Raw genomic sequence first — 26,285 nt, 5'->3', positions numbered from 1 at the left:
TAGGAGCCACTGGGGAGGCCAGGGGAGGACCCCAGTAGGGGCAGGGGGAGCAGCTGGTGCGTTCGGGCAGGGTGCACAGCGCCCTAGCACAGCCACCTCCTCACTGTCCCCCCTCTGCAGCCCCATCGTCTCCAAAAAGGGCTACCTGCACTTCCTGGAGCCCCACACCAACGGGTGGGTGAAGCGCTTCGTGGTGGTCAGGCGCCCGTACGTCTACATCTACAACTCGGACAAGGACTCGGTGGAGAGGGCCATACTCAACCTCTCCAAGGCCCAAGTGGAGTACAGCGAGGACCAGCAGGCCATGCTGAAGGTGGGTGCAGCCCCTGCGGGGAGCGGGGAGCCTCCGCGCCGTGGGGCAAGGGGCTGACCCCCGGCTCTCCCCCAGCAGACCCCCAACACCTTCGCGGTGTGCACGGAGCACCGGGGCATCCTGCTGCAGGCAAGCAGTGACAAGGACATGCACGACTGGCTCTACGCCTTCAACCCCCTCCTCGCTGGGTCCATAAGGTAAGGGGGTGTGTGGAAGCCCCCGACATGGGGGGCAGGTCCGTGCTTCAGTGGAGGGTCTGCGGTGCCAGGGGGGTTGGTAGGTGCTGTCCCCGTGCTGTCCTCAGGCTGGCGAGCTGCTGTCCTTCTTGGCCAAACACAGGGAGCGCCTCCTGAGCCCGGCTGGGACAGGCTCCCAGCAGGCAGAGTTTGGGTCGTGTTCATTTTGATTTCAGCTCTGCCCCCTTGGAGTTGCGAGGGGTCGTTCCTCCCCGCTTAACTGAGAGCCAGGTCCTGGCTGGTACAGAGACTGAGCTCAAAGCAACGCGCACACGCAGCACATTGAGCCTTTGCTCTTCTTGAGATCATCTCAAGAACTTGTTGAGATCATCTCAGGCTGCAGGAGCAGGGGAATAGGAATAAATGCACAGAAATTCACGAGCTCTGGCAAAAGAGTGCTGCTGTTAACCCCCTGCCCTGCTGGCTCTGGCTGGATTCAAGCACCAGCCTGCACCCAGGGGACCCCAAATCTCCCTTTCCACATCTCTGACTTCTTTTGTTTCTCGGTTTCCGAATCAGATCCAAGCTGTCCAGAAGGAGAACAGCCCAGATGAGAATCTAACCTGAAAAACACCCTCCACCTCATCCGTCTGCCAGCAGGATCAAGATAGCTGATTCTGCCTCAAGAGTCCCCATGTTAACGTCTGATCTCTCACACCATCTGCTGCCCCAGCTGCCTGCTCCATGGAAGGATCTGTCTCGATTTACACCTTCACGGGGGAAACTCATTTCTGTTCGTAGCTGCAAACGCCCAGTCCTGCCTGGGCAGGATTTCTCGTGTGCATGTGATCTTCTGCCCATCCCCTCATGGGTGGCCGTCATGTCACACAACCTGTAACGCTCCAGAAAGGTTCCTTTCGGAGGGGAGGGAGCAAGGAGGGTAGATTGGGTTAAAAGCTGGTCTTTGATCTACAGAGGTAGGCGTCTTGTAAAGCTCAGAGGTGAGAAATCAGGAGGAATTGCTTCCACGTGAAGGGAAAGCAGTAGTTTAGGTATGGGGATTTCCTAATTTATTGTGTCGACAAAAGATGGCAGGGCAAAATCAGGTGTCAGTAGTTTAAGATTATATTTATAAAGTATTTATTTCTATTTACGTCATAAAATCCCACACGCTGGGTCCCGGCCCCCGGACAACGCCTTCCCTGGGCCGGGGAGAGCCTTGGCGGCGGGCTGGTGCCAGGGCCACCGCGGCCCCTCTCCCGGGGACACCTCTCCCGGGAGAGGGGACCGAGCGCGGCGGGCCTGTCCCCTGTCCCCTGCGGTGCAGACGTGCCCGGTGACTGCAGTGTGCTCGCCCTCGCCCCCCGTCCTTCTCCCGACCCTCTGCTTTGCCCCCCCCAGTGCTTAAACTACTTTTCCCAGGAGCGGTGACCGGCCAAGGCACCACGTCTTCCCAAGCGAGGCAATTCCTCCCTGCCCCATCTACCTCTGGAGGGGGACGCATGCCAATTTCGGTGGCCAGGGCTCCCACGTCCACAAGGACAAACCAACCGCCCCCAAGCAGCCCAGTGGGACGGTTGTGTGTCAGTGTGGGCGTGTGCTGAGGACATGTTGTGTTTTGGCTCCTTTTTCTGCCCCGGGCCTGAAATTCGGCCCACGTTGGCCGGCCGCGCCGCTGCCCCCTCCCTGGGGCCTCCTGCCAGGCAGCCGGGGAGCACGGCAGGCGGGCTGGCTGCTCTCAAAACCGTGCGAGAATGACCCCCGGGAACCGGGGTTGGGAGCAGCCAGCCCAGCCACGGGGCCCCTCGCCGCCCTCGCCCCCAAGGGCTCTGCTGTCCCCTCCTGCAGGAAGAGCGGGGCTGAGGCAGAGGAGTGGGCAGCGCAGAGACCAGCGCGGGGCACTGGGCTGGGTTCGCTGGGGAGGAGAGGGGCCGGGGCTTCTCACTTTTGTAGCTGACGTTTTCGTAGCCCTCTCCCCCCCGTTCCAGAAGTGCAATCTCACCTTCCTCCCCCCGCCTCCGTAGATGACTCCATCTGCTGCAGCATGAGAGCCGTGCTGGCGGGGGGCTCCCCCAGACAGAGGTGGCTCCGCCGCTGACGGCGGCCTCCTCCTCCCCAGCAGAGCACCCGGCCGCCGCCACCCCTGCTCGGCGTCCCTCCTCGCTCCGTCTCCGTTTGTTGGTCGTTTCACCAAGCAGGGGTGCTTCAGTTCAGGGCTTCCCGCGGGCAGCCCACGCAGCTCCGGGCAGGAAGGCAGGCGTCTTCCCCCACACATCCCCGGGCCCCCGCCGGGCCCCGCTTTGCCGTCACGCATTCACAGCCGACCTTAATTTGCACTGCACGGCCGAGCCTCGGCCCCACCGCGCGTCCCCACGCTGTCCCTTGTGTGTGTCGGGGCCGAGGCCGTCTCTCCATGCCGTTTGCTCCTTTGTAAGATGGCGAGGACACGGAGGACGGGGGCGGCTGGGGACGGGGACAGCCGTGCTTGGGGGGCGGCCAGTCCCTCGTGCCCTCAGGCAGAAGCTCCCCGTTTGACCGTTTTCCTCGTCCTGGATTTTGGCAAAACTCCTGCCCAGGGGGCGAGGAGGAGGAGGAGGAGGCTCCTCCGGGGTGAAGGCAGCTCCCGGCGGAGCCCTCCCCACAGGGACGGGCCCAGTGTCTGCCAGTGACCAGACACGGGGCCGGGGGCCCTGTGGGGCCGCGGTCCCGGTCCCCCCGCGGCGTGCCTGAGGCCAGCCAACCTGCAGAGCACGCGGCGGGGCCCGGCGTGCCGCCCTCCTCCCGGCGAGGCCCAAGGTGTGAGGCGGCCTCCGCCCCCCAGCCCCAGGCCCCCGTGGGACGGGAGCCGTGTCCTGGCCCTGGCCCCCGTCCTGCGCCCCCACCCCGTGCCCCCACACCCCCGTGTTGGAGCTTCGGGTCCCGGCCGCCCGTGTGCGCCAGGCTTGTTCGGTTCTGAAATAAATGTGGCATTGACGCAGCCGCCTGAGCGTCCTTTACTGGGGGGCTGGGGAGTGATCTGTTATGGGGTCGGGGGGAACGATCCCTTACTGTGGGGTCAGGGGGAGGTATCCTTTATTGAGGGGTTGAGGGGGGTGTCAGCAATCCTTTATTGTAGGGCCGGTCCTCTTCAATGTTTTTATAAACAATTTGGATGTAGGTCTAGAAGGTGTTTTGAGCAAATTTGCCGACGACACCAAACTTGGAGGAGTTGTAGACTGCTGAGGGTGGAAAGGCCTTGCAGAGAGATCTGGACAGACTGGAGAGCTGGGCGATCACCAACCGCATGAAGTTTAACAAGAGCAAGGGCCGGGTCCTGCACCTGGGACGGGGCAACCCTGGCTGCACGTACAGACTGGGCGATGAAATGCTGGAGAGCAGCCCCACAGAGAGGGATCTGGGGGTTGTGGCTGACGGCAAGCTGAACATGAGCCAGCAGGGTGCCCTGGCAGCCAGGAGGGCCAACCGTATCCTGGGGTGCATCAAGCACGGCATTGCTAGTCGGTCGAGGGAAGGGATTGTCCCGCTCTGCTCTGCGCTGGTGCGGCCTCACCTCGAGCACTGTGTGCAGTTCTGGGCACCACAGTACAAAAAGGACATGAAACTGTTGGAGAGTGTCCAGAGGAGGGCGATGAAGATGGTGAAGGGCCTAGAGGGGAAGACGTATGAGGAGCGGCTGAGGTCACTTGGCCTGTTCAGCCTGGAGAAGAGGAGGCTGAGGGGAGACCTCATCACGGCCTACAGCTTCCTCGCAAGGGGGAGCAGAGGGGCAGGCGCCGATCTCTTAGTGACCAGCGATAGGACCCGAGGGAATGGTGTCAAGCTGAGGCAGGGGAGGTTCAGGCTGGACATCAGGAAGAGGTTCTTCACTGAGAGGGTGGTCGCGCACTGGAACCGGCTCCCCAGGGATACAGTCACGGCACCGAGCCTGTTGGAGTCTAAGAAGCGTTTGGACTGTGCACTTAGTCACACGGTCTAAAATTTTGGGTAGACCTGTGTGGTGCCAGGAGTTGAACTCGATGATCCTTGTGGGTCCCTTCCGACTCGGGATATTCTGTGATTCTGTGATTCTAAGATTGTGGGGTTGGGGGAGTGATCCTTTATTGTGGGGAGCAGTCTGTTACGGGGTTGGGAGGAGTGATCCATTACGGGAGGTCAGGGGGAGCGATAGTTTATTGGGGGGGGAGCGGTCCTTTACTGTGGGGTCGGGGGTCGGGGTCCTTTACTGGGGGGTCGGGGGGAGCGATCCTTTATTGGGGGGAGCGATCCGTTATGGGGTTGGGGGGACTGATCCTTTACTGGGGGATCAGGGGGAGCGATCCCTTATTGCGGGGCTGAGGGGATCCATCCGTCGTTGCGGTGCCGGGGGGACCGATCCTCACGGGACCGCCGTTGGGGGGGGGGGGGGCGCCGCTCCCTCAGGGCGCCGCCAGGGGGCGCTGCGCCGCGGCCCCGCCCCCTCGGCAGCGCGGAGGGGGAAGAGTTCCGCTCCCCGCCGAGCCGCGCGCGGGGGCGGGCTTCCGGCCTCGCCGCCGCAGCCCATTGGGCGGCGGGAGGCGCTGGCCCCGCCCCGCGGGGGTGATTGGCAGGGGCGGGGGCGCGGCGGCGGCGGCGGCAGCGGATGGACCTGTTCGGGGACCTGCCCGAGCCCGGCGGGGCGGCGGGGGGTGAGGGGCGGGGGGCGATGGGATGGGGGGCCGGGGGGTGAGGGGGGAACCGGGGGGGAACCGGGGGGGGGGGCACCGGGGCCGGTCCCGGGCCCGGCTGAGGCCTGGCAGGCCGCCCCCGCGAGGCGGTGGCGGGCCGCGGGCGGTGCCGAGCCCCTGGCGGTGCCTTGCAGGGAAGGAGGCCCCGGGCGGGCCGCGCCTCTTCGACGACCTCCCGCCGGCCGGCAGCGCCGAGGCAGGTAGGGCCGTGCCCCCCCCCCAACCCCGCCCCGTCCCCGGTCCCCGCGCGGCGCTGAGCCCGGTTCCGTGTCGCCCCGCAGGCCCGGGGGCCTCGCTGCTCTTCGACGACCTCCCGCCGGCCGGCAGCGGCGACCCAGGTGAGCGGCGGCGGCGGCGCCTCGGCGCGGTGCTTCCCACCGCAAGGCCCCGGCGTGGGGCCGGGAGCGGGGCTGGAGCCCGGGGCTGGAACCCGGGGCCCCCGTCCCGGCCGCGTGCCCGCCTCCCCCAAAGCAGGGCCGGAGCCCGGTGCAGATCCGCACGGGCCTGCGGCCCGGAGCGCTGGCTCTGCCGGGTGAGCCCCCGCCACCCGCGCCTGGGAACTCGCTGAGCGCGGGGGCAGCGCTGGCTCCCGGCCTTCGCCGCTTTTCCTCCGCAGGCACAGCCTGCCTCCTCCTCCTCCTCCTCCCCCCCGCCTGCGAGCTCCTGCGGAGCCGGGCCTCAGGCAGGGGAGGCGTTCTGCTAGCGCCTGGGAGGAGGCCGGATAAACCGAGAGCCGTACCGCATGGGAGCGAGTCCCTGGAGGGAAAAGGCTAGGGTTCTGGTGCCCTGGGAATCCTCTGACAATTGGTAGCTTTAATCTGTAACCTGCCTTCCGAAACCTGTAACAAAGATGTGGCGCACCTTCAGAGCAACAAAACGTGCTTCCTTGCATTGCTGTGGCTACGATTTATAGAAACAGATAGTAATAATTAAAAGCGAGCAGTGCTCCGATCTGGAACACTACTGCAGTTAATTGCTCAGGAAGTTAAAGGCTCAGTGGGGAGAATCAACAGCCTGCCACCAGCCGGGGCTGTACCGTACCTGGGGGAGGGCGGCACGATTCGGGGAGTGCTTCAGTGCAGAAGGATGTGCTGAATTCGGTAAGTAAAATCGAGCTGGAAGTCTTCAGCTCCCTGTGCTTTTCTTCTTTTTCAGCCTCCAGCGCTACCGAGCAGGTCTCAGCAGGGAGCCAGGTGAAAGGGGAGAAGAGGAAGTCCTTGGAGGAGGAAGAGAAGAATGGCAGGGAAGAACTTGTGGAAAAGAAAGTTTGTAAAGGTTTTCAGACAGTTTGAAAACAAATGTACTCGATTTGTGCTTTTGTCGTTGGGCTGAGTAAGTCCAGACCGAAGCTGAGCTTTGGCTCTTCCGTCCGCTTGCACTTGCAGCCTCTCGTGGCGGGGGAGCAAGCTGCTGTTGGGGGAGCCCCTCAAGCTCCCCAGCACGCTGCCTCCCTCACCTGGGCCTCCCTCCCAGTCCTGACGGAGTGGCAGAAGCTGGGCAGGCGGCGTGCCTGGGCATCCCCAGGAGAGAGGCCTGTGCTGCCAGCGGGGGGACTGGGTACGAAACCTCTGGAAGGCTCGAGCCACAGCAGCTGCTTTTTCCAGATCCCCAGATCTCTCCCCTGAGTGGCTGCTAAGGAAGCCAGAGAGAGAGACTTGCCTTGGCATATAACGCGTTTGACATCAGTGCAGGTGCCCACGTGTTATGTTCAGCTTTGGGGAAAAAGATGTGCTCAGTGAAAGGGAAGTGGCACGTTCTGGAAACAGCAGACTTTGCGTTCCTTCCCTACCCCCCCTCTTTAAAGCTGTGCTTTGTTTCACCTGCGGTTTCAGTGGTGCCGCGTGCTCCCCTCCGTTTGATAAGAGCCCAGCAGAGCTCCGACGCCCAGCCGTGCTGAGCTGGGAGCACTTAAACTCACGTTACAAAATCCACCCTGTTCGGCAGGAGGTTCCAGCCGTACTGTTGCAGGGCCGCCAGCTGTACTTGGGGGATGTTTGTGAGAGCTGAAGAGCGATCGCCGATCTGTTGGTTTGAGCCGAGGCGATGAGGGAGTTTGATCTGTTTGTGTCTGCTTCGTCCCTCTGTAGAGTCAGTGGGCATCCTCGGACTGAAGGGTTACGTGGCGGAGAGGAAAGGTGAAAGGGAAGACATGCAGGACGCCCACGTCATCCTGAACGATATCACAGAGGAGTGTCAGCCGCTGCCCTCCCAAATGTAAGTGAGCCCTGCCCGCCGAGGCCAGGGGACGGAGCTGCAGGCGGCAGCCGTCGCGGGGCTGAAGGAGCTCCAGCTTGCCTCCGCGAAGCCTGCCACGCGATCCTTTGTTCGGAGCAGCTGGTGCTCCCGAGTACAGCCTGCTTCGTGTTGTGCGTCTTGGGCCCGTTATTGGGAGGGCGGGGTCAGGTCGTTAGCGGTGTTCCTGGGTGAGTCAGGGGACTAGATGATGTATAAACACCTCTGAGTGATGCTCAGGGAACTCAGTCACTGAGTTTGTAAGAACTCTGGATGTCGAGCTTCCGTTACCCAAATGAATTGTGGATGTTTCAGGACCCTCAGTTTAATTGTAGGCACAGCGGTTCTTGCCTTGGGGATTTTTACAGCGTGTGAAAACCCCAACTGTGGCAATGGAGAATGCTTGAAGAGGACAAAACAGATGTTCTCTCATCTGAAAAGTTAAAATCTCTTAGTGAATTAAATATCAGTATCAATTCAGTCCCACCTTCTGGCTAAGAGCCCTTCTCAGCCCGTTTCTGCTGCCGCTTGCTCCCTCACAGCACGCGCGTCTCGTACTTCGCTGTTTTTGATGGCCACGGGGGAGTCCGAGCCTCAAAATTTGCGGCGCAGAACCTGCACCTCAACCTCATCAAGAAGTTTCCGAAAGGTGAGGGGGCTGGAACAAGGGCTGTGGGACGACAGTCACTCGTTGTGCTGTGAAACTCTGGCTGCTGCTTAAGCAAATGGATTCATCGGGGTATAGCTCTGCAGTTTCCGTTCCTCATTCCAAGTTGACTTGTGTGCACAGAGACCGCGCTGTCTCCTGGGGAGGAGGGCTGGAAGCCGTTTTGGCAAGAGGGTGCGAGCAGCCAAGAGCAAACCACTAAGCAAGCACAAGATGTGCAGTTGCCAGGCTTGGCAGCGCTGCTTTGTGAGAAAAGGAAGAGTAAAAATACCCGCCCGGGGGAGAGGGGTGCGCCATAAATTCTCCATGCGTGTTCCCAGTCAGACTTTTTGTAGCGTGAGCCTGCCGTGTGCTCCGGCTGCTGTGCGCAGATCTGTGCGCTGCGTTGCCAAACTGCCTGCTGGGTGAGGGGCGAGGTGGGTCAGGTGTGTTTTAGCAGGACTTCAGGTGCTGTTTTCCCTGTCTGGCAGGTGAGGCGGTCAGCGTGGAGAAGACAGTGAAGAGATGCCTTCTGGACACCTTCAAACATACAGACGAGGAGTTTCTAAAGCAGGCGTCCAGCCAGTAAGTGCGAGTGCTTCCCGTGCGCTTGTGCTCCTTAGCTTGTGGCTCGCAGGCCTCGGCTCTGAGCGGGTCGGAGGAAGCCTCGAGTCGTGGCTCTGCTTCGGGGAAGCGCCGTGAAGCTGAGCTGTGGCTCTGCCGGCTGAGTGCCTGCTCGGGCTGCGTCACAGCACACGCTAGGCTTCCTCTGCAGCAAGAGGTCTGTGGGACCCCGTAGGCTAAAATACGTGTTAATGGCAAAGGAAGGAACCAACCCATGACCGGAGAACCCACCTCTGTCCGTACCAGAGCATCCTGTTTGCCTTCTTTTTAAAGACAGCGTGTTGCTGAAGTGACGCATCCTGTGCTGCATGAGCTGGGGTCTCTGTATTGACAACATTAAAGGGGGTTTGTAGAGCAGAACGGTAAAGGAAGGTGCACACAGCAGCTCGCAGAGGCACTTTCCCTGGTAGTATGTGCTCACCAGGCTGGAATCTGCTTGTTTTTAATGTCCTGTGTTGAGAGATTTCTTTCTCTCAACTTAAGATTAAATCTTGCCTTTTTTTTTTCCACCTCTTTTTGAGAACAGATGATTTGATGAGAAAACATCCCTCATCTTAAACTTGTTTCTAACTAACTATTTCTAAAACAAAGCTGAGAAGTGCAGGCTGGCATTTATCCCATAGAAAGTATTTGCTGTCTCCCGGCTGGGTTTTGAGTGTAACCCCCCCCTTACCTTCTCTGTCTCTGCTGGACTGACACATTAACTGTGGTTTATGACTAAGGGAGATACAGATTGTGCTTGAAATAAAATCACTTTGTCACCAGTCCTTTACACTTTTCATCTGTTCCATAGTGGCACCTCTAACACATCTGGAAAGGTTCTTGGTGCATCTCATTCTGATTCAATTTTCAATAAATCAAAAACTGGCTCTGTTTCTTAAGCCTAATTGGATTTTTTTAAAAAAAGTTTGGCCAGGCAGAAGGAAATAGCTTCTGTGAGTGTGTTACAACGGTGTCAATTCCCAAACCGGCCTGTTTGGTCAGACACCTGACAAAGCTGCTGCAAAGGATTTCTGCATGGCAACAGCTGTATTGCTGAACACCTACAGTTCGTGTCTTCTGCACCTTCCAAATCAGGAGAAACTGGACAAAATATGTCCAGGAATCTCTCAAAGCTAGTTGCAGTACAGAACGGTGCCTTAGCTGGGTGTCATTGTGGGAAGGGCTGGTGTGGCAGCTGTAATCTAAGAAACACTTCTCAGCTTACCTGGAGCTCTAGAGGTGCAAGCTTAACTACAGCAAATGGAACACGGGGAGTGACCGATGGCAGCTCTGGGGTGAGGGCTGGATTGAGCAGGGAGGGTGCTGTGAGAAAAGGGAGGGAAATAAAGGCAGAAAGGAAGGCGACTTGGCTCAGCCCTGGCTGTTCTGCCTTTTTGCTGCAAAGAAGGAGCCTTCTCAGGAGGCGATGGGGATTCTCACCTGCTCACAGCGCTGCAGCTTCTGGGCTTGTGTCGGTGCTGAGCCTGCTGCAGCCAAAGATGAGCTTTGCTGGCAGCCGAGCGTGAGGAAGGGGTGGTGTGGGATGCATTCAGAAGGTGCTGGTCTGCGTAGCTCCTCTGTCCTTAACCAGCCTGCTCTTCACCACCTGTGGTTTCCCGAGCTGCTGGCTGCCGAGTGTCCCTGCGCGGCGCTTCTTCCTTCGGTCCCCAAGAGTATTTTGTCACCAAATTCTCAAAAGCTCTTTTCCCCCTTAGTAATCTTGTTGCTCCCTTCAGGAAGCCAGCGTGGAAGGATGGCTCCACAGCGACCTGTGTCCTAGCCGTCGACAACATTCTCTACATCGCCAACCTGGGGGACAGCCGGGTAAGCGGAACGGAGAAGCCCACTGCTGGCGTCTCCGTTCCTCTGCAAGCCTCGCTAGCGCTGCAGGGCGGCATCTGTTGCCTTCCTTATTGTTGGCGGGCAAGTGATACAGGAGAAACGCTGCAATCCTTACGCACTCCGTGCTGGAAAGATGACAGCTACCTTTCTATGTTAAAGCTGTCTTTTTCATTTTGGATGTGCAGAGAGCCTGAACTTACAGCTCTCTCCCAGGAAGCTCTTCCTGCAGTTCTGTTGTTTACTCACGCGGGTCTTTTGTCAGCACAGGCGATCCTGTGTCGGTACAATGAAGAGAGTCAGAAGCACACGGCCTTAAGCCTTAGCAAGGAACACAACCCCACCCAGTACGAGGAGCGCATGCGGATACAGAAAGCTGGGGGAAATGTCAGGTGAGTGCCTAAAGGTGATGAGCGAGCAAATCCAAACCCTGGTCCAGCTTCAGGCCTGAGAACAGAGCTGCTGGGTCCCCGCATGGCTGCCTGCTAGTGACAGCCCGGAGGGAATCCCTTGTCGCTTGCAGGCAGCACGGTGATCTCTGAGGTGTCTTAAGGAGTCAGTAGTTTGAGTTGGCTGATGGGTGCTGGTTTCCCGGGGGCTTAAGACAGTGGCGGGGTGCTGTGCTGCAAAGGCAGGAACCTATGTGAAACCCTGACAGCGTAATACCAGCACGGATGCTCTTAAGCTTAAGCTAAACAGAATTAGACTTGATTTTTAAGTTGCACTTGCTGCACGCCGTGCCACTGAGCAGAATTCATTTCCTACTTGCAGTATCAGCTCTTCCTCTCCCTGTCCTGTGGGAGGGTTTGAGAAAGCACAAGACCGCTCGGTGCCTGGCCTCGTGGCCTTCCCCACTCGGTTGCCTTCATCGGCTGGGTGCACAGCCCGCAGCCGGTGTGGCTCCGCTGGGGGTTAGCTGCTGCAGTGAGGCTGTGCGGAGCAGAAGGGAAATTTTGGAGCTGTGCTGGGATTATCGTAACACGGCTGTGCACGTAGGGCTGCGCGGCTGGTGCTAAGCACAGCGGCGGTGTTTGGCTTGCTGATGATGTTCTTCTCCCTTTGAAGGCTGTGTCTTGATTTAATGACATCTGTGCCAGAGAGGGCTGGGCGCAGGTGAGGTGTCTCGGGGCCTGTTCAGCACCTGCAGAGGCAGAGTGCAGTGAGCTCAGTCCTGTCTCGCTGCAGCGTCTGGAGGGCCTCGCTCCTTCTGTCTCTGCAGAGCGCGTGCTGCTGCTTCTGCTTAGCACTGATCCGTCTCTGCACGCAGGCAGGAGATGGGCCAGTCCGTTAGCTCTCCTCAGAACTGAGGAACAGCTCCCCGGCTGCCTGGGAGTCTCTCCACTGGTAGAGTTAAAATCGTTATAAAATCATCGTGCTTCAGTATTTTGGACCTAAGAGATAAGTAGCGAGGCGCGTGAGCATCGGATCTCTTCTGTGACACGTCTCACTCTTGCTTTTATCTGGGGCAGGGCTGGCTGGACTGTAGCCACATCTTGCTAGAGTGCACAGAAATCATCTTCTCGGGGGAGAAGATGCTCAATCATCGGAAGGGGGAGTGTGGGAAGCTGCTTCTGTGGGGGCAGCGCTCTGTTAATTAGACAGGTTTAACAGTCAAGGCTGCTTCCTAAGGTTTGTAATGCAGATTTCACAGGACCGGCTGCTGTGATGAGGTTTTTTAGTGAAGGCCAAGGAGAAGCTGCTGTAGTTCTTGCGCCTTTGAACTGCCAGCAGCTGAGCCAAGCTACAGGGGCTGGGGTCCTGACAGGCAGAACACAGGAGGGGCTGCCAGCTCGGTCCTGGTCTTGCCTGTTGCTGTTCTGAGCTCACATTGAAATGTGGTGTACTTGGTACCCTGCTGAAAAACCAGTCTGAATTCCAGGAGCTCACATCGCTCTTGCTTAGCTGGTTTGCTAGGCTGAGCGGGACTTCAGTTAGGGCAGGGAGGAAGAAAACAGCTTTGAGTTCTCCTGACTTCATTTCTTCCTTTCCTCCTCCATTTATTTGTGTAAAGGACTGGGAAGTGCGCAGAAAGAGATGGAGACTTGGAAGGAAAGATGTGACCTCGCTGGGGTGGGATTTGTATGAGGCAGCTGAACGCCTGGCGGGGGAGAGTGCCCCGTCAGGCAGACGTGCACGCTTCAGGGGGGGGGACTGATGTTTTCTTTCCTTGTCCAGGGATGGCAGAGTCCTCGGAGTGCTGGAGGTTTCCCGCTCCATCGGGGATGGGCAGTACAAACGCTGCGGTGTTATCTCTGTGCCAGACATCAAACGCTGCCAGCTCATGCACAATGACAGGTACGCCGTGCCCGCGCTGGGGGGTTGCCATGCCCTGGCTCTGCTCAGCAGAGGCCCGAGCTGCGCGCCCTGTGCTTTGCTGCCAGGGCTGAGGCACTCCGGACCGATTGCCCCCGAAGTAAAAGCTGCTCTCAGCTCGTGTCCCTCTGCTCCCATTCCGCACCAGTACGTGGGGGCAGTGCTGCTGCTACGTTCTGCCAAGGCGCTGTGAAAGCTCCTGATGCAGAAACAGGGCTCACAGCGGTGGTAACACACACAGGCCTCAGCCTGCCTTTGTGCCCTGAATAACCTCACGTGCCGGTGTTCAGGCAGCTGGTTAAAGCTGGAATCCTCGGATCTCTGTGCTTGGATCCCGGATCCAGTCCTTGGATCTCTGATGTGTTTCCAGCAGCTGTGGTGCCCACACATACCGTTATATTTAGCTCTGACTTCTGAAGTTTTGAGATGCTTTTCCCAACAAACGGCGATGATAAATTGCATTCGGGTCAGTACAACCATGAAGGCTCTCAGAGGTGACCAGGTAGCCCTGAGGGATCAGAGTTCTGTAGCAAGAGATCCACTGAAATATTTCTAAGGATATTCTGAGCATTAGGCTCTGAAAGTGCCTTCAGAGACTTGTGCTGCTCTTGGAGGCTGGCTGTAGGTTTCCGTGTCTGGTGACTCCAGCTGGAGCTCCTGGTTAACGCAGATCCCGTGCAGGCAGGGAGCGCACAGCGAGATGTTTCCCTCACCCTCCGGTGGGGAGCTCGGAGGCAGCTCTCCGCCTCTGGGGCTTTGGCAGGACTTTCCTGTCACAGTTATGCCTCTTGCCTGAACTAAGCTGCTCACTTTTTTTTTTTTTTTGGAGTATTTCTAATTAAATTGTTGCTTACCCCAGCAGCACAGGTTTTTAAAGGGACACGCTTAAAGCATTCAGCTGGCTGTGTTCCTCTATTTCCATGCACTGGCTACCTAGCAGGGAAAATTTGTGAATGAAAGGGACTCAAAGCTGTACCTAGAAAAGTGATGGAGCTTTCCAGCAGGTTGCAGAGACACAGTGTGAGGTCTTGCTTAGGTGTGTGGTGTCCGTATGTCCTCCAGGGTGAGCTGATCTAGGTCTGACATGGCTTTTCTAACTCGTTAGCATGTACTCAGCTCTGTGAATGGTAAGTGCCAGAGCACCGGGGGACTCGCGGTGCCTCTGAGGGATTTTCAGATGAGCTTTATGGCGTTGTCCCTTTGGATTGAAGCATGGGTACGCATAAAAGTGCATGGAGGGAGTTTGCTTTAGCTGGGGAGTCAAAGCTTCAGCCTCTAACCCGACTTTATTTGAAACCCATCTTTATTTGATTTCCAGGTTCATCCTGATAGCATGCGATGGCCTCTTTAAAGTCTTTACGCCAGAAGAAGCTGTGAACTTCATCGTATCCTGCCTGGAGGTGAGGAGAAGGCAGCTTGGGGGCTGGGTTACTCAGCGCAGGCGGCATGAAATAGTATGTGACTCGCTCCCTCCAGGCTAATTAGCTGAACAATGAGCGAGCGGTGCAGAAACGTACTTCTGCCAGGGGCTGCTCCCTGTACCGGAGGTTGTCCTTCTTTGTTTTGCCTTTCTGTGCTCAGAAATAACCACGTGCTGGGGTGATGCACTTCGCTGGGAGCGCTCGGCATTGTCTTGTCATTGTCCCGACAGGATAAGAACATCCAGGCGAGAGAGGGGAAGCTGGAAGCAGATGCTAGATACGAAGCTGCCTGTAACAGACTGGCCAACAAGGCGGTGCAGCGAGGGTCAGCAGACAATGTTACGGTCATGGTGGTCCGGATAGAGCACTGAATGATGAGGAGCAGCAGCAGGGCCCCCAGCTTGTGGCAGATGTAAAGATGGGAGAAGTTGGCGTGGGTGCGTGCGTGGCTGGGGGAGGGAGGCTCCTGCTGGGTGCTCCTCAGTGTAAATAAAGTTTTTTTTCTAATAGTTTTAGTTCACTTGGCTAGCAGTGTTTTCTGAGTGGCTGCTGTCGTGGATCGAGCTGTGGGGGAATCTTGTGTCCTGTCACCCCTCGTTGCCCCCGATGTCCTGAGAAACCAAATAAATCTGAGTGGTGGAGGTGCTGCCGAGAGCAGGCATCTTTGTGCACAGTCAGCTCCCATTCAAATGGTGCCGGTTTGTTGTTTCCCTGAGCTTTGTGTGAGGCCCAGGGAGAGTTCTGAGTGTTTAGGGCTTGGTGGGAGATCTGGTCAGATTCCCCAGCTGCCTGTTCGTGACCGGGTGTTGGCTGTGCTCCCGGTGCTGCGAAGGAAGTCTTTGGTACTGGCGATGGGCTTTGAGGTTGCGCCCAGCTGAGTGAACCAAGCATTGCTTGCAGAGCAGCAGCAGCAGCGTGCCTGCCCTCTGCTTGCAGAAAGCCGTGTCTGAGGTTTTTTTATCCTAATTGTTGATACAGGGAAAAGTGGATGGAGCTTGTTCCTGATACTTGATATATAAGATTGGGCAAGTGTGGTTGTTTTTTTTGTTTGTTTGTTCTTTCCTCCAAATGGACCTGCCAAGTGGAAGGGCTTTCAGAAGCACTTGGTTACTCCAGGGCTCTGAGTGCCCTCACTCCAAGGCTGGGTAGCAAAATTATAGAATCCTGGAATTGTTTGGGTTGGATGGGACCTTAAAGGTCTAATTCCACCCCCCTGACATGGGCAGGGACACCTCCCACTAGATGAGGTTGCTCAGAGCAATCTCACTGGCCTTGAACACCTCCGGGGATGGGGCATCCACGGCTTTTCTGGGCAGCCTGTGCCAGAACCTCACCACCCTCTGTGTGAAGACTTTCTTCGTGATATCTAATCTAAATCTACCTATTAGCTTAAAGACACTCCACTCCCTGACTCCGTGTCCCTCCCCAGCTTTCTGCAGCCCCCTTTAGGCACGGGAAGGCCACTGTAAGGTCTCCCCGGAGCCTTCTCTTCTCTGGGCAGAACAACCCCACTTCCCTCATCCCGTCTTCATGGCAGAGGTGCTCGAGCCCCTTGCTCATCCTCATGGCCCTGTTGTGGACTCAGTAGTGCTTCCATGTCTTGTGCTGGAGCCCCAGCTCGCCCCTCCCGGCTCGTTCTGCTCCCAGCCCTGCACGCCTGCTCCCACACGAGGCTGCACTGCTGTGAGCACAGTGGGAATTGCCCAGGTTAGCAGTGTGCTGATGCTTGTGCTCCTGCAAGCTGAATTTGGAGAGAACGCGTGGTTTTATTCAGCCCATGGCCAAAGAAAACCTGATAACAGGTCCCGGGAGCAGAACTTGTTCCTCTCCTGCCTTTTAGAGAGAGTGCTGACAGCACGCCTCCAGGGAGGCACGCAGCACTCGGTGTCGTGGTACTGCCAGTAACTGTGTCTGTGGGATGGATTGTATCCTGGCTTCATCGGGGCAGGGCTCAGGAGGATGCGCTGGGGGGCAGGAAGCTCTAGCGGCAGTCAGGCAGCAGCTTGCCTGCAGGTCTCGGCAGGGTGGGGTCTGCAGGGGGGGGCCTGCAAATAACTCGGCCCTGCCACTGCGCTGGGCACTGTCAAGGGACTGGGGTGAGGGCTGGGACCACCCCGCCTTTGTGGGTGGGGGGCCGGTGCAGAAACCTTCTATGCCCCCCTTGGGGCAGAGCAAGCTTCCAGCCCCTTCCCAGCCCTGCACTTAGCCCCCCCCAGTAGCTCCGGCTTCAGCAGCAGTTTTGTGCCACTGGGGAGGATGCTCGGGATGCCCCGAGCGAAGCAGGGGTCCCCAGCCCCGACACGCAGAGCTCCTCGTTGTGCACGTTTAATGGGTCACAAAGCAACAACCACAACACGGAACAGCTTCATGGTAAAACAACCCTGGTAGCCCGGGCGCCTGCTGCTGGGGGCCGCGTTGGCCTCCAGGGAGGTGCTGCTTCATGCTCAGCCCGGGAACAGGGCAACGAGCGCCGGAGCTGGGAAGGAGCCGCCAAAGTGCAGCTTCCACGGGTAGGCATCGGGACAGAAAGATGCACCCCAGTCCCCCTTGTCTTCTGGAAATCAAAGCCATGGGGAAAGGGGGAGGCTGCAGGCAGTGCTGCAGCCACCGGGAAGCAGTGGTGTGGTGGGTGAGCGCGTCTCCCTCCAAAGACCGCAAAAAGCTTGGGGATTTCAGAGGGCAAAGAGGCAGTCCTTAGAAAACAAACTAAAAAAAAATCACCAGCCGAAGTGCGGCGGGAAGGAAAAGCCTTTTCCCGTGTGGTGACTGCGTGTTCCCGCCTCCCCTCCCCAGGGAGGGCCAGGTCGGGAGCCGGAGCGGTCAGCTCACCGGGTGACGGTGCTGCCGGGGCCACGAGCCCGAGCGGCTCCCTCCAGGCTGTGGCTGAGCCCGCAGGCACCGCTGCAGGCCCTCCTACCACCCATGGTCACCCTGGAAAGCCTCTGTCCACTTGGAGGTGTCCATGAAGATGGAGGAGGAGCTGTGGAAGAGCCAGAGGCAGGGCAGCGAGCCTTCCCGCGTCCAGCGGTCCTTGGCGCAGTCGTACACCTCCATCTCCACCCGGTAGTCCCCGTCCATGCCCTTCCAGTGGCCACCAGTGACGAAGAGCCGGTCGCCCAGCGGCACCATCCCGCCGTTCTCATGCAGCGTGTGCAGGAGCTGCACCTGCGCCAGGGGCATGGGCAGGTTTGGGGTCGGTGAGCTTCGGGGTCCTGCCGGGCCCACGGCTCACTCGTGACTCTGCCTAATTTTTGGCAGCATCCCCACGTTGCGCTCATGCAGAAGCAAGGGTTGGGATCCCGTGGGATGGGCGCTTGGGGGGTACAGGCAGGATGGCACTGGGCTGTGCATGCAGCAGCCCCACACACCCCTTGGGAGGGTGGTGCTGGAAAAATAAGCACGAACTGCCTAAAATCAGAACACGGTGTGAAGGCTGTGCCCCTGGAGCACCTGGTACCTTCTGCCAGATGTTTGCCTCCGGGTCATAGACGTGGACCTTCTTGGTGTTGTCCCCGATGAGGTAGATGAGCCCATGCAGGGTGGCACAGCGCGGGGCCGAGAGGTACTTGGGGATGAAGGGGGACGTGATCACGCTCCACAGATCTGCAAGGAGCAGCCGTCAGCGTGCTGGGCGAGCGCACCGCAGGCTAGGCTGCTGCTGTACCTCCACCTCCCCCCCCCCCCCGCAAAAAAAAGCATCCCCAGCCCCACGGCTGTTTACAGGGGAGTTGGAAAGGGCACGGAGCAGCCAGGCAGGGCGGCACCCGTGCTCCCCATCTGAGACGAGGCTCCCGTGCCTTTGGGGCAGGCGCTCACCTCGCACGGGGTTGTAGCACTGCAGGGTGAGCGCGTTGTACTTGACGGCGCAGGAGCCCACGAGGTAGAGCTTGCCCAGGCAGCCGGTGGCGGTGAAGTTGCTGACGTACTTGAGGGCCGGGCTGATGGCGCACCAGCTCTGGTTGTAGGGGTCGTAGCGCTCCACCTCCACCACCTCCACCGTGGTCCCTGCGGGGCGGTGGGACACTGCAGCCCCCCGGGGCCGCGCCGTGCCGCCCGCCCGCCCTCCGGCAGCACCTTACCCCCGATGACGTAGATCTCGCCGTTGAGGACGGCGCTGGTGTGGTTCGTCCGGGCTCGCAGCATGGATGCGATGGGTGTCCAGGCTCCGTCCTTGGGGCAGAAGCGCCAGGCCTGGGTTGTCGACCACGTGTCATTCTGGGACCCCCGGGAGCCACCTGGAGCAAGGGAGAGACACGGCTCAGGTTGGACACCCACCAAGAGCAGCCACCCCAGCACGTCCCTCGCCCGAAAGAAGAGCAAGGAGAAGGCTTTGCTTGGTAGAAGGGGGTGGCCCAAGGCCTGCGCCCGCATCGCAGCCCCATGCCTGGTCCCTGGGGAGATGCTGGATGCACCCCCCCCCCCCCCCCCCCCCACCCACCTGCACCTACCTGTGACATAGACGTCGTTGTTCAGCGCCACCAGGGAAAAGCCCCACTTGTTGTAGTCAGGGAAGTCGGGCAGAGCGATCCATTGCCCTGAAACCCGGCAGAGCCCCGCTGTGAGCCCCGCTCACAGGCTGGGGACATCCCGCCCGGTCCCTCGGGGATGGGGGCAGCATCTCAGGGGGGGTCACACCTTTCAACTAGCGCTATTTCATGCTTTCTCCCCAAGATGTCCCTATGTTGATGGATGGTTTGGGAGTGGGAATTTCCCCCCCCGCTGCTTCTCTCCATCTCAGCCCAGTGGGAAGAAGCCAGACCCTCCGCCCCAGTCTGTCCCACAGCGGGGCCAGGGGGCAGTTCTGGGGCAGAGTGGGGGCAATGAACACGCCAGGGGTGTGCATTCACCCCATCCATTCCTGCCACAGGCACTTACGGCTTTTAGGGTTGTAGAAGGCAAAGTTCCTGGGGGCAGCCGGCATTTCCAGCCCCCCTTCCTCATCCTCACTCTCCTCCAGCACCCGGCCGCCCACCACCACCAGCACCTCCTCCAGCTTCTGCGGCGGGCTCAGCTTCTGCGGTGCGGTGGAGACCCCACCACTGCTGACCGCGGCGCGGGACCTGGCCACGAGGGCCTTGCTGGCGGCTGAGTCGCGGACGAGGGGCTCGGCAGCGAGCAGGTTCTGGAGGTACTGGTCCGGCAGCGAGACCAGGTGGGCCAGCTCCAGCAGCTCGGGCAGGAACTGGGCTCGGGGCCCCGGGTCATGGCGCACCCAGCGCAGCACGGCTTCGGCCACGCTCTGCTCCTCCTGCACCTGCAGCTGCTCGTTGGAGAGGTAGACGGCCAACCTCTCCTTGGAGAGCTGGAGGAACTCCTCCTGCTGAGACACGGCCTCAAAGTTCTCCTGCAAGAAAGACCAGGCCTTGGAGGACACCTCGGGGCAGCCGTGGCTCTCTCCGAACTCGCAGATACCTAGGCAGTTCGTGGCGTCCATCTGCTGCCGCAGGTAGCGGCTGCAGGCCTTCTGGATGGCGGGGAAGTGGAGCTGGCTGGACGTCCGCATCAGCCCCTCCACGTTGCCCTGGTTGATGGTGACCTTCCCCGTGTAGGCAAAGTCCAGCAGCGTCTCCAGCGCATCTGGGTCCACCTCCTTCAGCTCCACGCGTGCCGCGATGCTCTCGGCAAAGTCTCCGGAGAACATGGCGTGGAAGTAGTGGCTGCAGAGGGCCAGGACGCCACGGTGGCAGGGGAACTCCCTCCCCCCTGCCAGCAGCAGCACATCCGACAGCTTGGGGTGGGTGCGCAGCCGCTGCAGCCCCTCCAGCACGCCCTGGGCATGCGACGGCAGGCAGAAGTCGAAGTCATCCACGTTCCTCACCATGGTGCTGGGCTCGGCAGCCGGGGCGGCCGCGGGTCCCAGCTGGAGGAATGAGCCCGGGCTGAGCGTGGCGAGGACGTTCCTGCCAGGAGAAGGCGATGACGAGTGCCTCCTTCCTGGCACAACTGCGCCTTCTTCGCGTCGCCCGTGTGATTTACAGGCGTCAGCTGGGGCAGGAGAAGGGATTTGAGGAGCCCTGTGCTCCCCCCTCTGCTCGCAGCTCCCCGGTGGCTGCGTTTTCCCCACCCCGTGTCATGGGGCTGAGCCGCCCGGCTGGGGCTGTCACCTATTTTTCAGGGAGGGTAGGGAGAGCTGGGGGGGGGTGGCTTGGGGGCTGGTGTCACCTTGCTTCAGCTCAGCGCGTGGGGCACTCCCCTTGGGACCCTCTGCGATGCACCCCTACGGTGCCTGGGGGGCACTGGGAGACAAAACCCCCTTCTCAGTGCGGCTCAGCCCAAGCATCCAGCCCAGCCAGCAAGGGTTCGGTGCCCCTGGGGATGGCCCCCTCCCCACCCACACCCCCTCACACCCCCCCGGGTCGTGTTCAGCCTCCATCGGGGCTGAGCCCTGCAGCTGCCCTGCTCCTACCTGGGTTTGCCCCGCTCGGAGCGCGCGGTGTCCCATCCAGCTGCCCTCGCTGGGACGGAAGTGGCCGGGGCTTGGGAGGGACACCCAGGGCGGTGGTGGGGGCTGAGCTGGGGGGGTATTTTTAGCTGGCGTGGGGACATTGCTCTTCCCCAGCCATCTGCTCTTAAAGGCACCGTCAGGGCAGAGCCGCCCAGCCTGCTCGCCCCACGGCCTCGCTGCTTCGTGCGGCAGCACCCAAGGGTACGTGTGGGGAACACGTCCCTCCCCGGGCAAGCGGGACCACTGCGTGTGCGTAACGAGGGCCAAGACACCCCCCCCAAACCCATTAGTCATCTCAACCTGCTGCCGCTGCCTTCCTCCCTCCCGGCTGGGGCTGGCTGTTAAATATAGGCTGTTATCTCACCCCGAAGGGCCGCACGCGCCCTGGCCCCCCCGCGGGCGGCAGCTGATAAATCCCAGTCGCCGCCTGCCTGGCACCGAGGCCGCGGGGTGCCCCACGGGGTCTTGCCAGCATTGGAGCACTCAGGCTGGGGCCAAAAGCTTTCTTCATCACCCCAAAACTTCTTGAGCTCCTTCAGAAAGCCCTTCCGTCCACAGCCCTTGTTTCAAGACAAAACCGAACTGCTTTTATTTAAGCCTCCACAGGACAAAAGCCCTTCGCAAAGCGGGGAGGGCAGACAGGCATTGCTGCGGGGAACAGGGTGGTGGGAGGTGTCACTCCTCAAAGCTGAAGATCTCGGCCTCCTTCTCCTTCCAGAAGGCGAAGCTGCGGTCGATGCACCTGCAGATCTCCTCATTGCTGGAGCGGCCCGTGGCTGGCCTGCGGGCACCGGGCTGCGGGGGGTTCCCCCTGGCCATCCCTGGCAGCCAGGCTGAGCCCTTGGTGGTGCCGAAATACCTCGCCTTGATGTCCTCGAAGCCGTCCTTCCAGCTGCGCCGGCCAGCAGCGATTTCATCGGTGACGGCGCGGTGGAAGGCGCGCGCGGCCTCCCAGCCGTGCCGGCCCAGGTGGTCGAACACCTCGAAGCAGAGGAGGTGCCGGCCCCGGCGCTCCTCAGGGGCCAGGTCCTGCTCCAAGATGCGGAAGTAGCCCAGCATGAAGAGGTCTAGGGTGAGGCTGTCATAGTCGGCCGGTGCCCCGTCAGCCCGCCGCACGAACTGCTCGGGGGACAGGGTGGTGCAGGGGCCGGCGGTGGGAGGTGGTGGCGGCGGCGGGTGGGCAGCCGCGTCCCTCCAGCTGCCCAGGAGCTGCTGGATGGCGCTCCTCTGCCGCGACAGGCGGCCCACCCTGCTCAGCCCCTCCTCGGCCCTGGGAGCACCCGCCGCGTCCCGCTGGGCCTGCAGCGCCCGGCAGGCTGTGGCCCACGGGCTGGGGCCGCCGGCCGAGCGCTTCCAGTGGCTCAGGAAGAGCAGCACGATGCGCTCCTTGCGCAGGCCGGATGACTCCGGCACTGGCGACCCGCTGCCATCCGAGAGCGCTTCCTCGCAGCTGATCCCCGAGTCGCTGGCGGCTTCCACCGCCCCGGGCTCACTCTCCCCGCCGCTGCCACCGGGGCGCTCGAAGGCGCCGCGCAGGCTGCGGACGCTCACCCCACACTGCCGGATCTCCCGCTGTGCCAGGCTGCCTGCCGGCGTCCGGGAGGCTCCGGGCAGCGGGGCAGGCAGCGGGGTGGGCACGGGGGTGGCACGGGCCCCCTCAGCGTTGGCCAGCAGCGTAGCCAGGCTGCCCACCACGCCAGCCAGGCGGCCGCACCAGAGGGGCAGGGGCTGCCCCGGGGCAGGCGGGGGGCTGTGGACGGTGATGCTGAGCAATGGGGAGGGCAGGAGGGCGCGCAACTCTTGCGCCAGGCGCTGCAGCTCGCCTTGGTAGGCCTCGCCGCGCCGCCGCAGCCGCAGGCTCTCCACCGCCCACTCCAGCTGCTGCAGGTCCCCCTCTGTCAGCAGCTCCCCGAAGGGGCCCAGCACCGCCTCGTGGGATGGTGAGAAGCGCCAGGCACCCGGCTCCTGTGGCAGAAGGCCCGTCAGATGGCGGTGCCGGCGGGGCCCTGCCGCATCCCACCCCCAGCCCGGCTGTACCTGGTCGCACACCTCCACCTCATCGGCCAGCCGGGCGCGCAGCCGGCGCACCATCACCTGCCGCTTCCACTCGGGGATGGCGCGGCCCCGCTCGTCGTGCGTGGGCACCAGGGTGTCCACATCCACGGGGTCTGGCACGGCAGCGCTGGGGGGGTCCTGCCAGGGGATGGGGTGGTCTCTGCAGGCTCTGAGCCGAGGGAAAGGGCAGAAATGCAAGCAGCGGGTGGCAGATGGAGCTGGTGACGTACCGGATTGATGAAGGGCGCCGGGATCCTGGCCCGCTGCATGGGTTTGCGGAGCTTCAGCTCCGGCAGCGGTGACCTGCTGGGCTGCATCCCCCTCGGGGCCGGGTCACTGCTGGGAAGAGAGGCACGGGGCCGCTTTGGGGGAGCGGGAGCAGAGCAGGACGGGCTTCACATCCCTGCTCTGCTGGGGAGGCAGGGGGAGGGTCAGTAGAACCCACCCCCTGCCTGGCAGGAGCGTGAGGGTAGGGAAGCATTTACAGACATTTCTTCTTTCTAGGGAAAAATGCTCGCGGGTAGATGAGGAGAACTGGGAAAAGCCGTGAAAACATCTGGTGGCGCAGCCCTTGGCTCCTTGCAGTTTATCCGCTCGCTCGTGGCCTGGCAGCGTGGGGGACCAGCAGCTCCCTCAGCTGCTGCTGCGGCACTGCCCCAGCCTGGGGACCCTGGCTCTGACCCCAGGCCACAGGCCGAGCCAGGATGTGCTGGTGGAGGGTGGTGCTGTGAGGAGAGCCCCTTGTCCTGGAGAGGGCAACCAGCAGGAGGATTCATTCGCTGGTGAACCTGGAGGAGTGCAGAGAAGGGGAGATCTTCCCAGGGGAGTTGCAGTGCCTCTGTGTCCCCCCCCCCACCGGCTGATCGCTGGATAGCGGTCCCGGAGATGATGCCCAGCACATCACCCCTGGCAGAGCAGGCTCATGAGGGCTCTTCCTAGACAAACACGGCCTTTCCCCACGGGCAGACCTGCATTTTTGCACGTCCAGGGCACGGTTTGCAACCCAGCCTGACCCCTGGGCACAGCCAAGGCATGTGGTGGGTGAGGCCAACCCACCACACTCGGCAGGCACCCTGCCTCCGTCCGGGGCAGGGGAGGCTTCTCCTGGCCGCGTTCCCACCCCGCCGAGCCAGCGCGGCCCCGGCCACCGCAGACACTTTCCTGACCTGCTTGGGTGGGTGCCAGCGGGCGGCATTTCTCTGCTTGCCAAGTTGAGTCAAAATGCAGGGAAAGCGGCTGCCCCAGGGTGTTGAGGCTCTGGAAATGAAGCATTTTGTTTGAATTCAGAGGGGCTTAAACCTCTCACTCATCATAAGGACCAAAGCAAACTGTTCTGAAACCGTTCTGACTTTTTTTTTTTTTTTTTTTTTTTTTTCCCAGATAAAATGCTACCAGTATCTGCATTTGCAAAACCATGTCATCCCAAACCAAAGGCAATGCTCCTGCAAGCACAGCCCAAGCCTGGCAGTGGGCAGGCAATTCCCCTGCCCCCCTTCCCTCCTGTGAACACTCTTGTGGGGAAGGCCCTCCCATGACAAACCTGACATTTTTTTTTCCTTTTAAATGAAGAGTAAGGAGCTGCAGAGACCCAGGCCCCCCCTTCTTCCTGGGGGACACAGGCGATGCCCATGTCACAGGGGACCCCTGTGCCTACAGCCCCTTGGGACCACCCCTGCCACTGCTGGCCCTTCCCCTGGCACCCCTGCCCATCTGTCCCTTCTCCCAGGGGAGAAACGCTCTGCTGGACCGATCCAGCACCTCCAAAAGAGACCGGAGAGCCCCCCGCACGTGGATTCACGCAGCTCGCTGGCTGCCCGCTTACCTTGGGGCTTGCTGCCGCAGGGTGCCCACTGTGGGTGCTGCTCACAGGGCTGCACACAGGAGACGGGGCTCAGCCAGGGGGGTTTGTCCTGGGGTGACAGGGGCACCCCCAGGCAGAGAGGGGTGTTTCTCACCTGCTGCTGGCAGCTGCAGGGTGGCCGTGGGGAGCTGGCACCGGTGGGCCCCAGGAGGCATGGAGCTGGGCGCTCGGTGCTGCCCGCACCTTGTGCCAGGCAAAAACTGAGCAACCGGATCCCGCTGCTGCTTGCTCACAGCCCCCAGGTGTTATCTTAAAGCCCTTGAAAAGAAGGAGCCTCATTAGTGAAGCAAATGTGTTGGCCAGCATCAGCTGCTGACCCACCTCCCCCGTTGCGGGTGCCTTTGCGAGAGCCAAAGATGCGGCTGATACGGCGGCCTCGCTCGCTTCAGTAACGGGCTTTGGGAGGAACGGGACGACGTGGAGAAGGAGGAAATCCAGAAACTGGCAGTTACCGTCCTGCTGTAAGCCACCGCGCTGCTCGGTGGCAGCTCCGGGTCAAGCAGGGATGATCCAGCCCCAGATAAGGTCCAGCTGTGGCTGTGGGTGCCCCCCGAGCCCCGCAGCCTGCGGCAGGAGGAGAGGCAGCGGGGCGCCGCTCTGCCGTGTCTGCAGTGCTGGGGCTGGGCAGAGCACAGCCCACGGTGTGTTAATATTTGATGGGGGCATCAGGTGGCAGGGCCGGGCCCAGTCCTGCCACATCCCAGGAGCGCCTCTGGACCAGCAAGGGGCCGTACACACTCCTGTGTGCGCACAGCAACACGCACGGCTGCGGGCATGGCCCCATCGCTCTGCTGGTGGCAGATTTGGTGCTCGGCTCCGTTCCTGCCACTGCAAAGGGACGTTTGGGGGACTGGGGGAGTATTTAGTAACACTAAATAAAGCCCGTGCTAATAAAGCCCATACCAAGGGCTGGCACCAGCAGGGAGGAGGCCTGGGCAGCGGGGCCCGCCGCGCCGCCCGCACGTCTGTTACTGATATTCAGCAGTGTTTGTGTTTCCTCACTCAACCTCCATCCATTATATATGGCCAGAATGTATCAGCGGAGCTCGGTTACACGAGAGAAATTCAATCGAGGGGTTGGAATAAAATCAAGAAGCAGGAGATCAAAGCCTTCAAATGGTAACTGCCCGGTGAGGATCCATTACAGGGCCCGCCTCATGCTCCCCCCGGGGCAGGCCGATGCCCTGGGGACCGTGGCTCTGAGGGGACCGCTGCCGCCGGCCCTGTGCCACACATGCCCATGTCCACCTTGGTGCCCACCCTGGTGGCCACCTGGACGCCTACGAACACGCACCCTTTGGCCAAATCTTTGACCCTGGATGGTTCAGGAACTGCTGTCTGAACACACAGAACTCCCCTGCCACATTTTTTCTGTAAGCTTCTCAAAGCAGCATTAAGGTTCTAAATCACAGATTTTTCTGTTTATAGAAGTCAAACACGCTGTAAGGAAAGGTTTGAACGTGACATCTCGAGCTCCCTTCGACACCTGAAGGCAAAACCCCTGAGCCCAGCCTCCTGCAGCTGCTGGCACCGAGTCCCTTGGGACCCCGTAACTCCCAGCCCAACCTTCCCAGTGGCACCCAGACCTCTCACAGCTCAAAGCCCACTGCATCATTCCCCGTCCCTGCGTATACCTCTCACGCTGTTAGCTCTGGGAAAACCCTTGTCTCGTCTC

General features: G+C 60.6%; 4 protein-coding genes and 1 long non-coding RNA gene across 37 annotated transcripts in view; 2 read left to right on the top strand and 3 right to left on the bottom strand.

The window, feature by feature from the left end:
• The window catches only part of KIF1A (kinesin family member 1A), a 37,861-nt gene extending 34,395 nt beyond the window's left edge, over window positions 1-3,466 (top strand). For 15 of the 29 annotated variants that reach the window (XM_067002147.1, XM_067002145.1, XM_067002143.1 and 12 more), the window contains 3 exons: window positions 121-313; window positions 392-510; window positions 1,069-3,466. In XM_067002147.1, the coding sequence (XP_066858248.1) occupies window positions 121-313; window positions 392-510; window positions 1,069-1,111 (355 nt within the window). In that variant the 3' untranslated portion in view covers window positions 1,112-3,466. Of the gene's footprint in view, window positions 1-120; window positions 314-388; window positions 511-1,068 lie in introns of all 29 variants that reach the window. The other 14 variants (XM_067002152.1, XM_067002144.1, XM_067002141.1 and 11 more) reach the window with 1 other exon arrangement.
• A 1,571-nt stretch (window positions 3,467-5,037) lies between these two features.
• ILKAP (ILK associated serine/threonine phosphatase) lies at window positions 5,038-14,769 on the top strand. 2 transcript variants are annotated; one of them, XM_067002474.1, is made up of 12 exons: window positions 5,038-5,153; window positions 5,327-5,392; window positions 5,474-5,530; window positions 6,348-6,467; window positions 7,280-7,406; window positions 7,967-8,073; window positions 8,562-8,655; window positions 10,413-10,500; window positions 10,786-10,907; window positions 12,691-12,810; window positions 14,147-14,228; window positions 14,480-14,769. In XM_067002474.1, exons 1-12 carry the CDS (start codon window positions 5,108-5,110, stop codon window positions 14,618-14,620), a joined length of 1,170 nt encoding a protein of 389 aa, XP_066858575.1. In that variant the 5' UTR covers window positions 5,038-5,107; the 3' UTR covers window positions 14,621-14,769. The 2 variants fall into 2 exon arrangements, with proteins under 2 accessions (XP_066858575.1, XP_066858576.1); XM_067002475.1 differs by lacking the exons at window positions 5,327-5,392; window positions 5,474-5,530 and having other exon boundaries at window positions 5,093-5,153.
• LOC136791455 (uncharacterized) lies at window positions 7,990-10,419 on the bottom strand. Its single transcript, XR_010833582.1, has 2 exons — window positions 10,117-10,419; window positions 7,990-9,999 (listed from the first exon to the last, which is right to left on the bottom strand). It is a non-coding gene; the product is annotated as an uncharacterized lncRNA (long non-coding RNA).
• Window positions 14,770-16,560: 1,791 nt separating the features above from the next.
• KLHL30 (kelch like family member 30) lies at window positions 16,561-20,981 on the bottom strand. 2 transcript variants are annotated; one of them, XM_048077187.2, is made up of 7 exons: window positions 20,656-20,981; window positions 19,125-20,149; window positions 18,698-18,784; window positions 18,329-18,484; window positions 18,066-18,254; window positions 17,707-17,852; window positions 16,561-17,414 (listed from the first exon to the last, which is right to left on the bottom strand). In XM_048077187.2, exons 1-7 carry the CDS (start codon window positions 20,979-20,981, stop codon window positions 17,163-17,165), a joined length of 2,181 nt encoding a protein of 726 aa, XP_047933144.2. In that variant the 3' UTR covers window positions 16,561-17,162. The 2 variants fall into 2 exon arrangements, with proteins under 2 accessions (XP_047933144.2, XP_066858568.1); XM_067002467.1 differs by lacking the exon at window positions 20,656-20,981 and having other exon boundaries at window positions 19,125-20,070.
• A 186-nt stretch (window positions 20,982-21,167) lies between these two features.
• ESPNL (espin like) lies at window positions 21,168-25,069 on the bottom strand. Of its 3 annotated transcripts, none has more exons than XM_048077192.2 (5): window positions 24,572-25,069; window positions 23,916-24,006; window positions 23,195-23,537; window positions 22,980-23,088; window positions 21,168-22,887 (listed from the first exon to the last, which is right to left on the bottom strand). In XM_048077192.2, the coding sequence occupies exons 4-5, from the start codon at window positions 23,064-23,066 to the stop codon at window positions 21,370-21,372; spliced, it is 1,605 nt and encodes a 534-aa protein (XP_047933149.2). In that variant the 5' UTR covers window positions 23,067-23,088; window positions 23,195-23,537; window positions 23,916-24,006; window positions 24,572-25,069; the 3' UTR covers window positions 21,168-21,369. The 3 variants fall into 3 exon arrangements, with proteins under 3 accessions (XP_047933149.2, XP_066858571.1, XP_066858570.1); XM_067002470.1 differs by having other exon boundaries at window positions 22,980-23,537; window positions 24,572-24,620; window positions 24,705-25,068; XM_067002469.1 differs by having other exon boundaries at window positions 22,980-23,537; window positions 24,572-25,068.
• Window positions 25,070-26,285: the final 1,216 nt, after the last annotated feature.

Source organism: Anser cygnoides, chromosome 9 (assembly GCF_040182565.1).
Source record: "Anser cygnoides isolate HZ-2024a breed goose chromosome 9, Taihu_goose_T2T_genome, whole genome shotgun sequence".
In the NCBI taxonomy this organism is placed as follows: Eukaryota; Metazoa; Chordata; class Aves; order Anseriformes; family Anatidae; genus Anser; species Anser cygnoides.
Note: the sequence above shows the minus strand (reverse complement) of the source record. Positions and strands in the feature narration are given on the sequence as shown.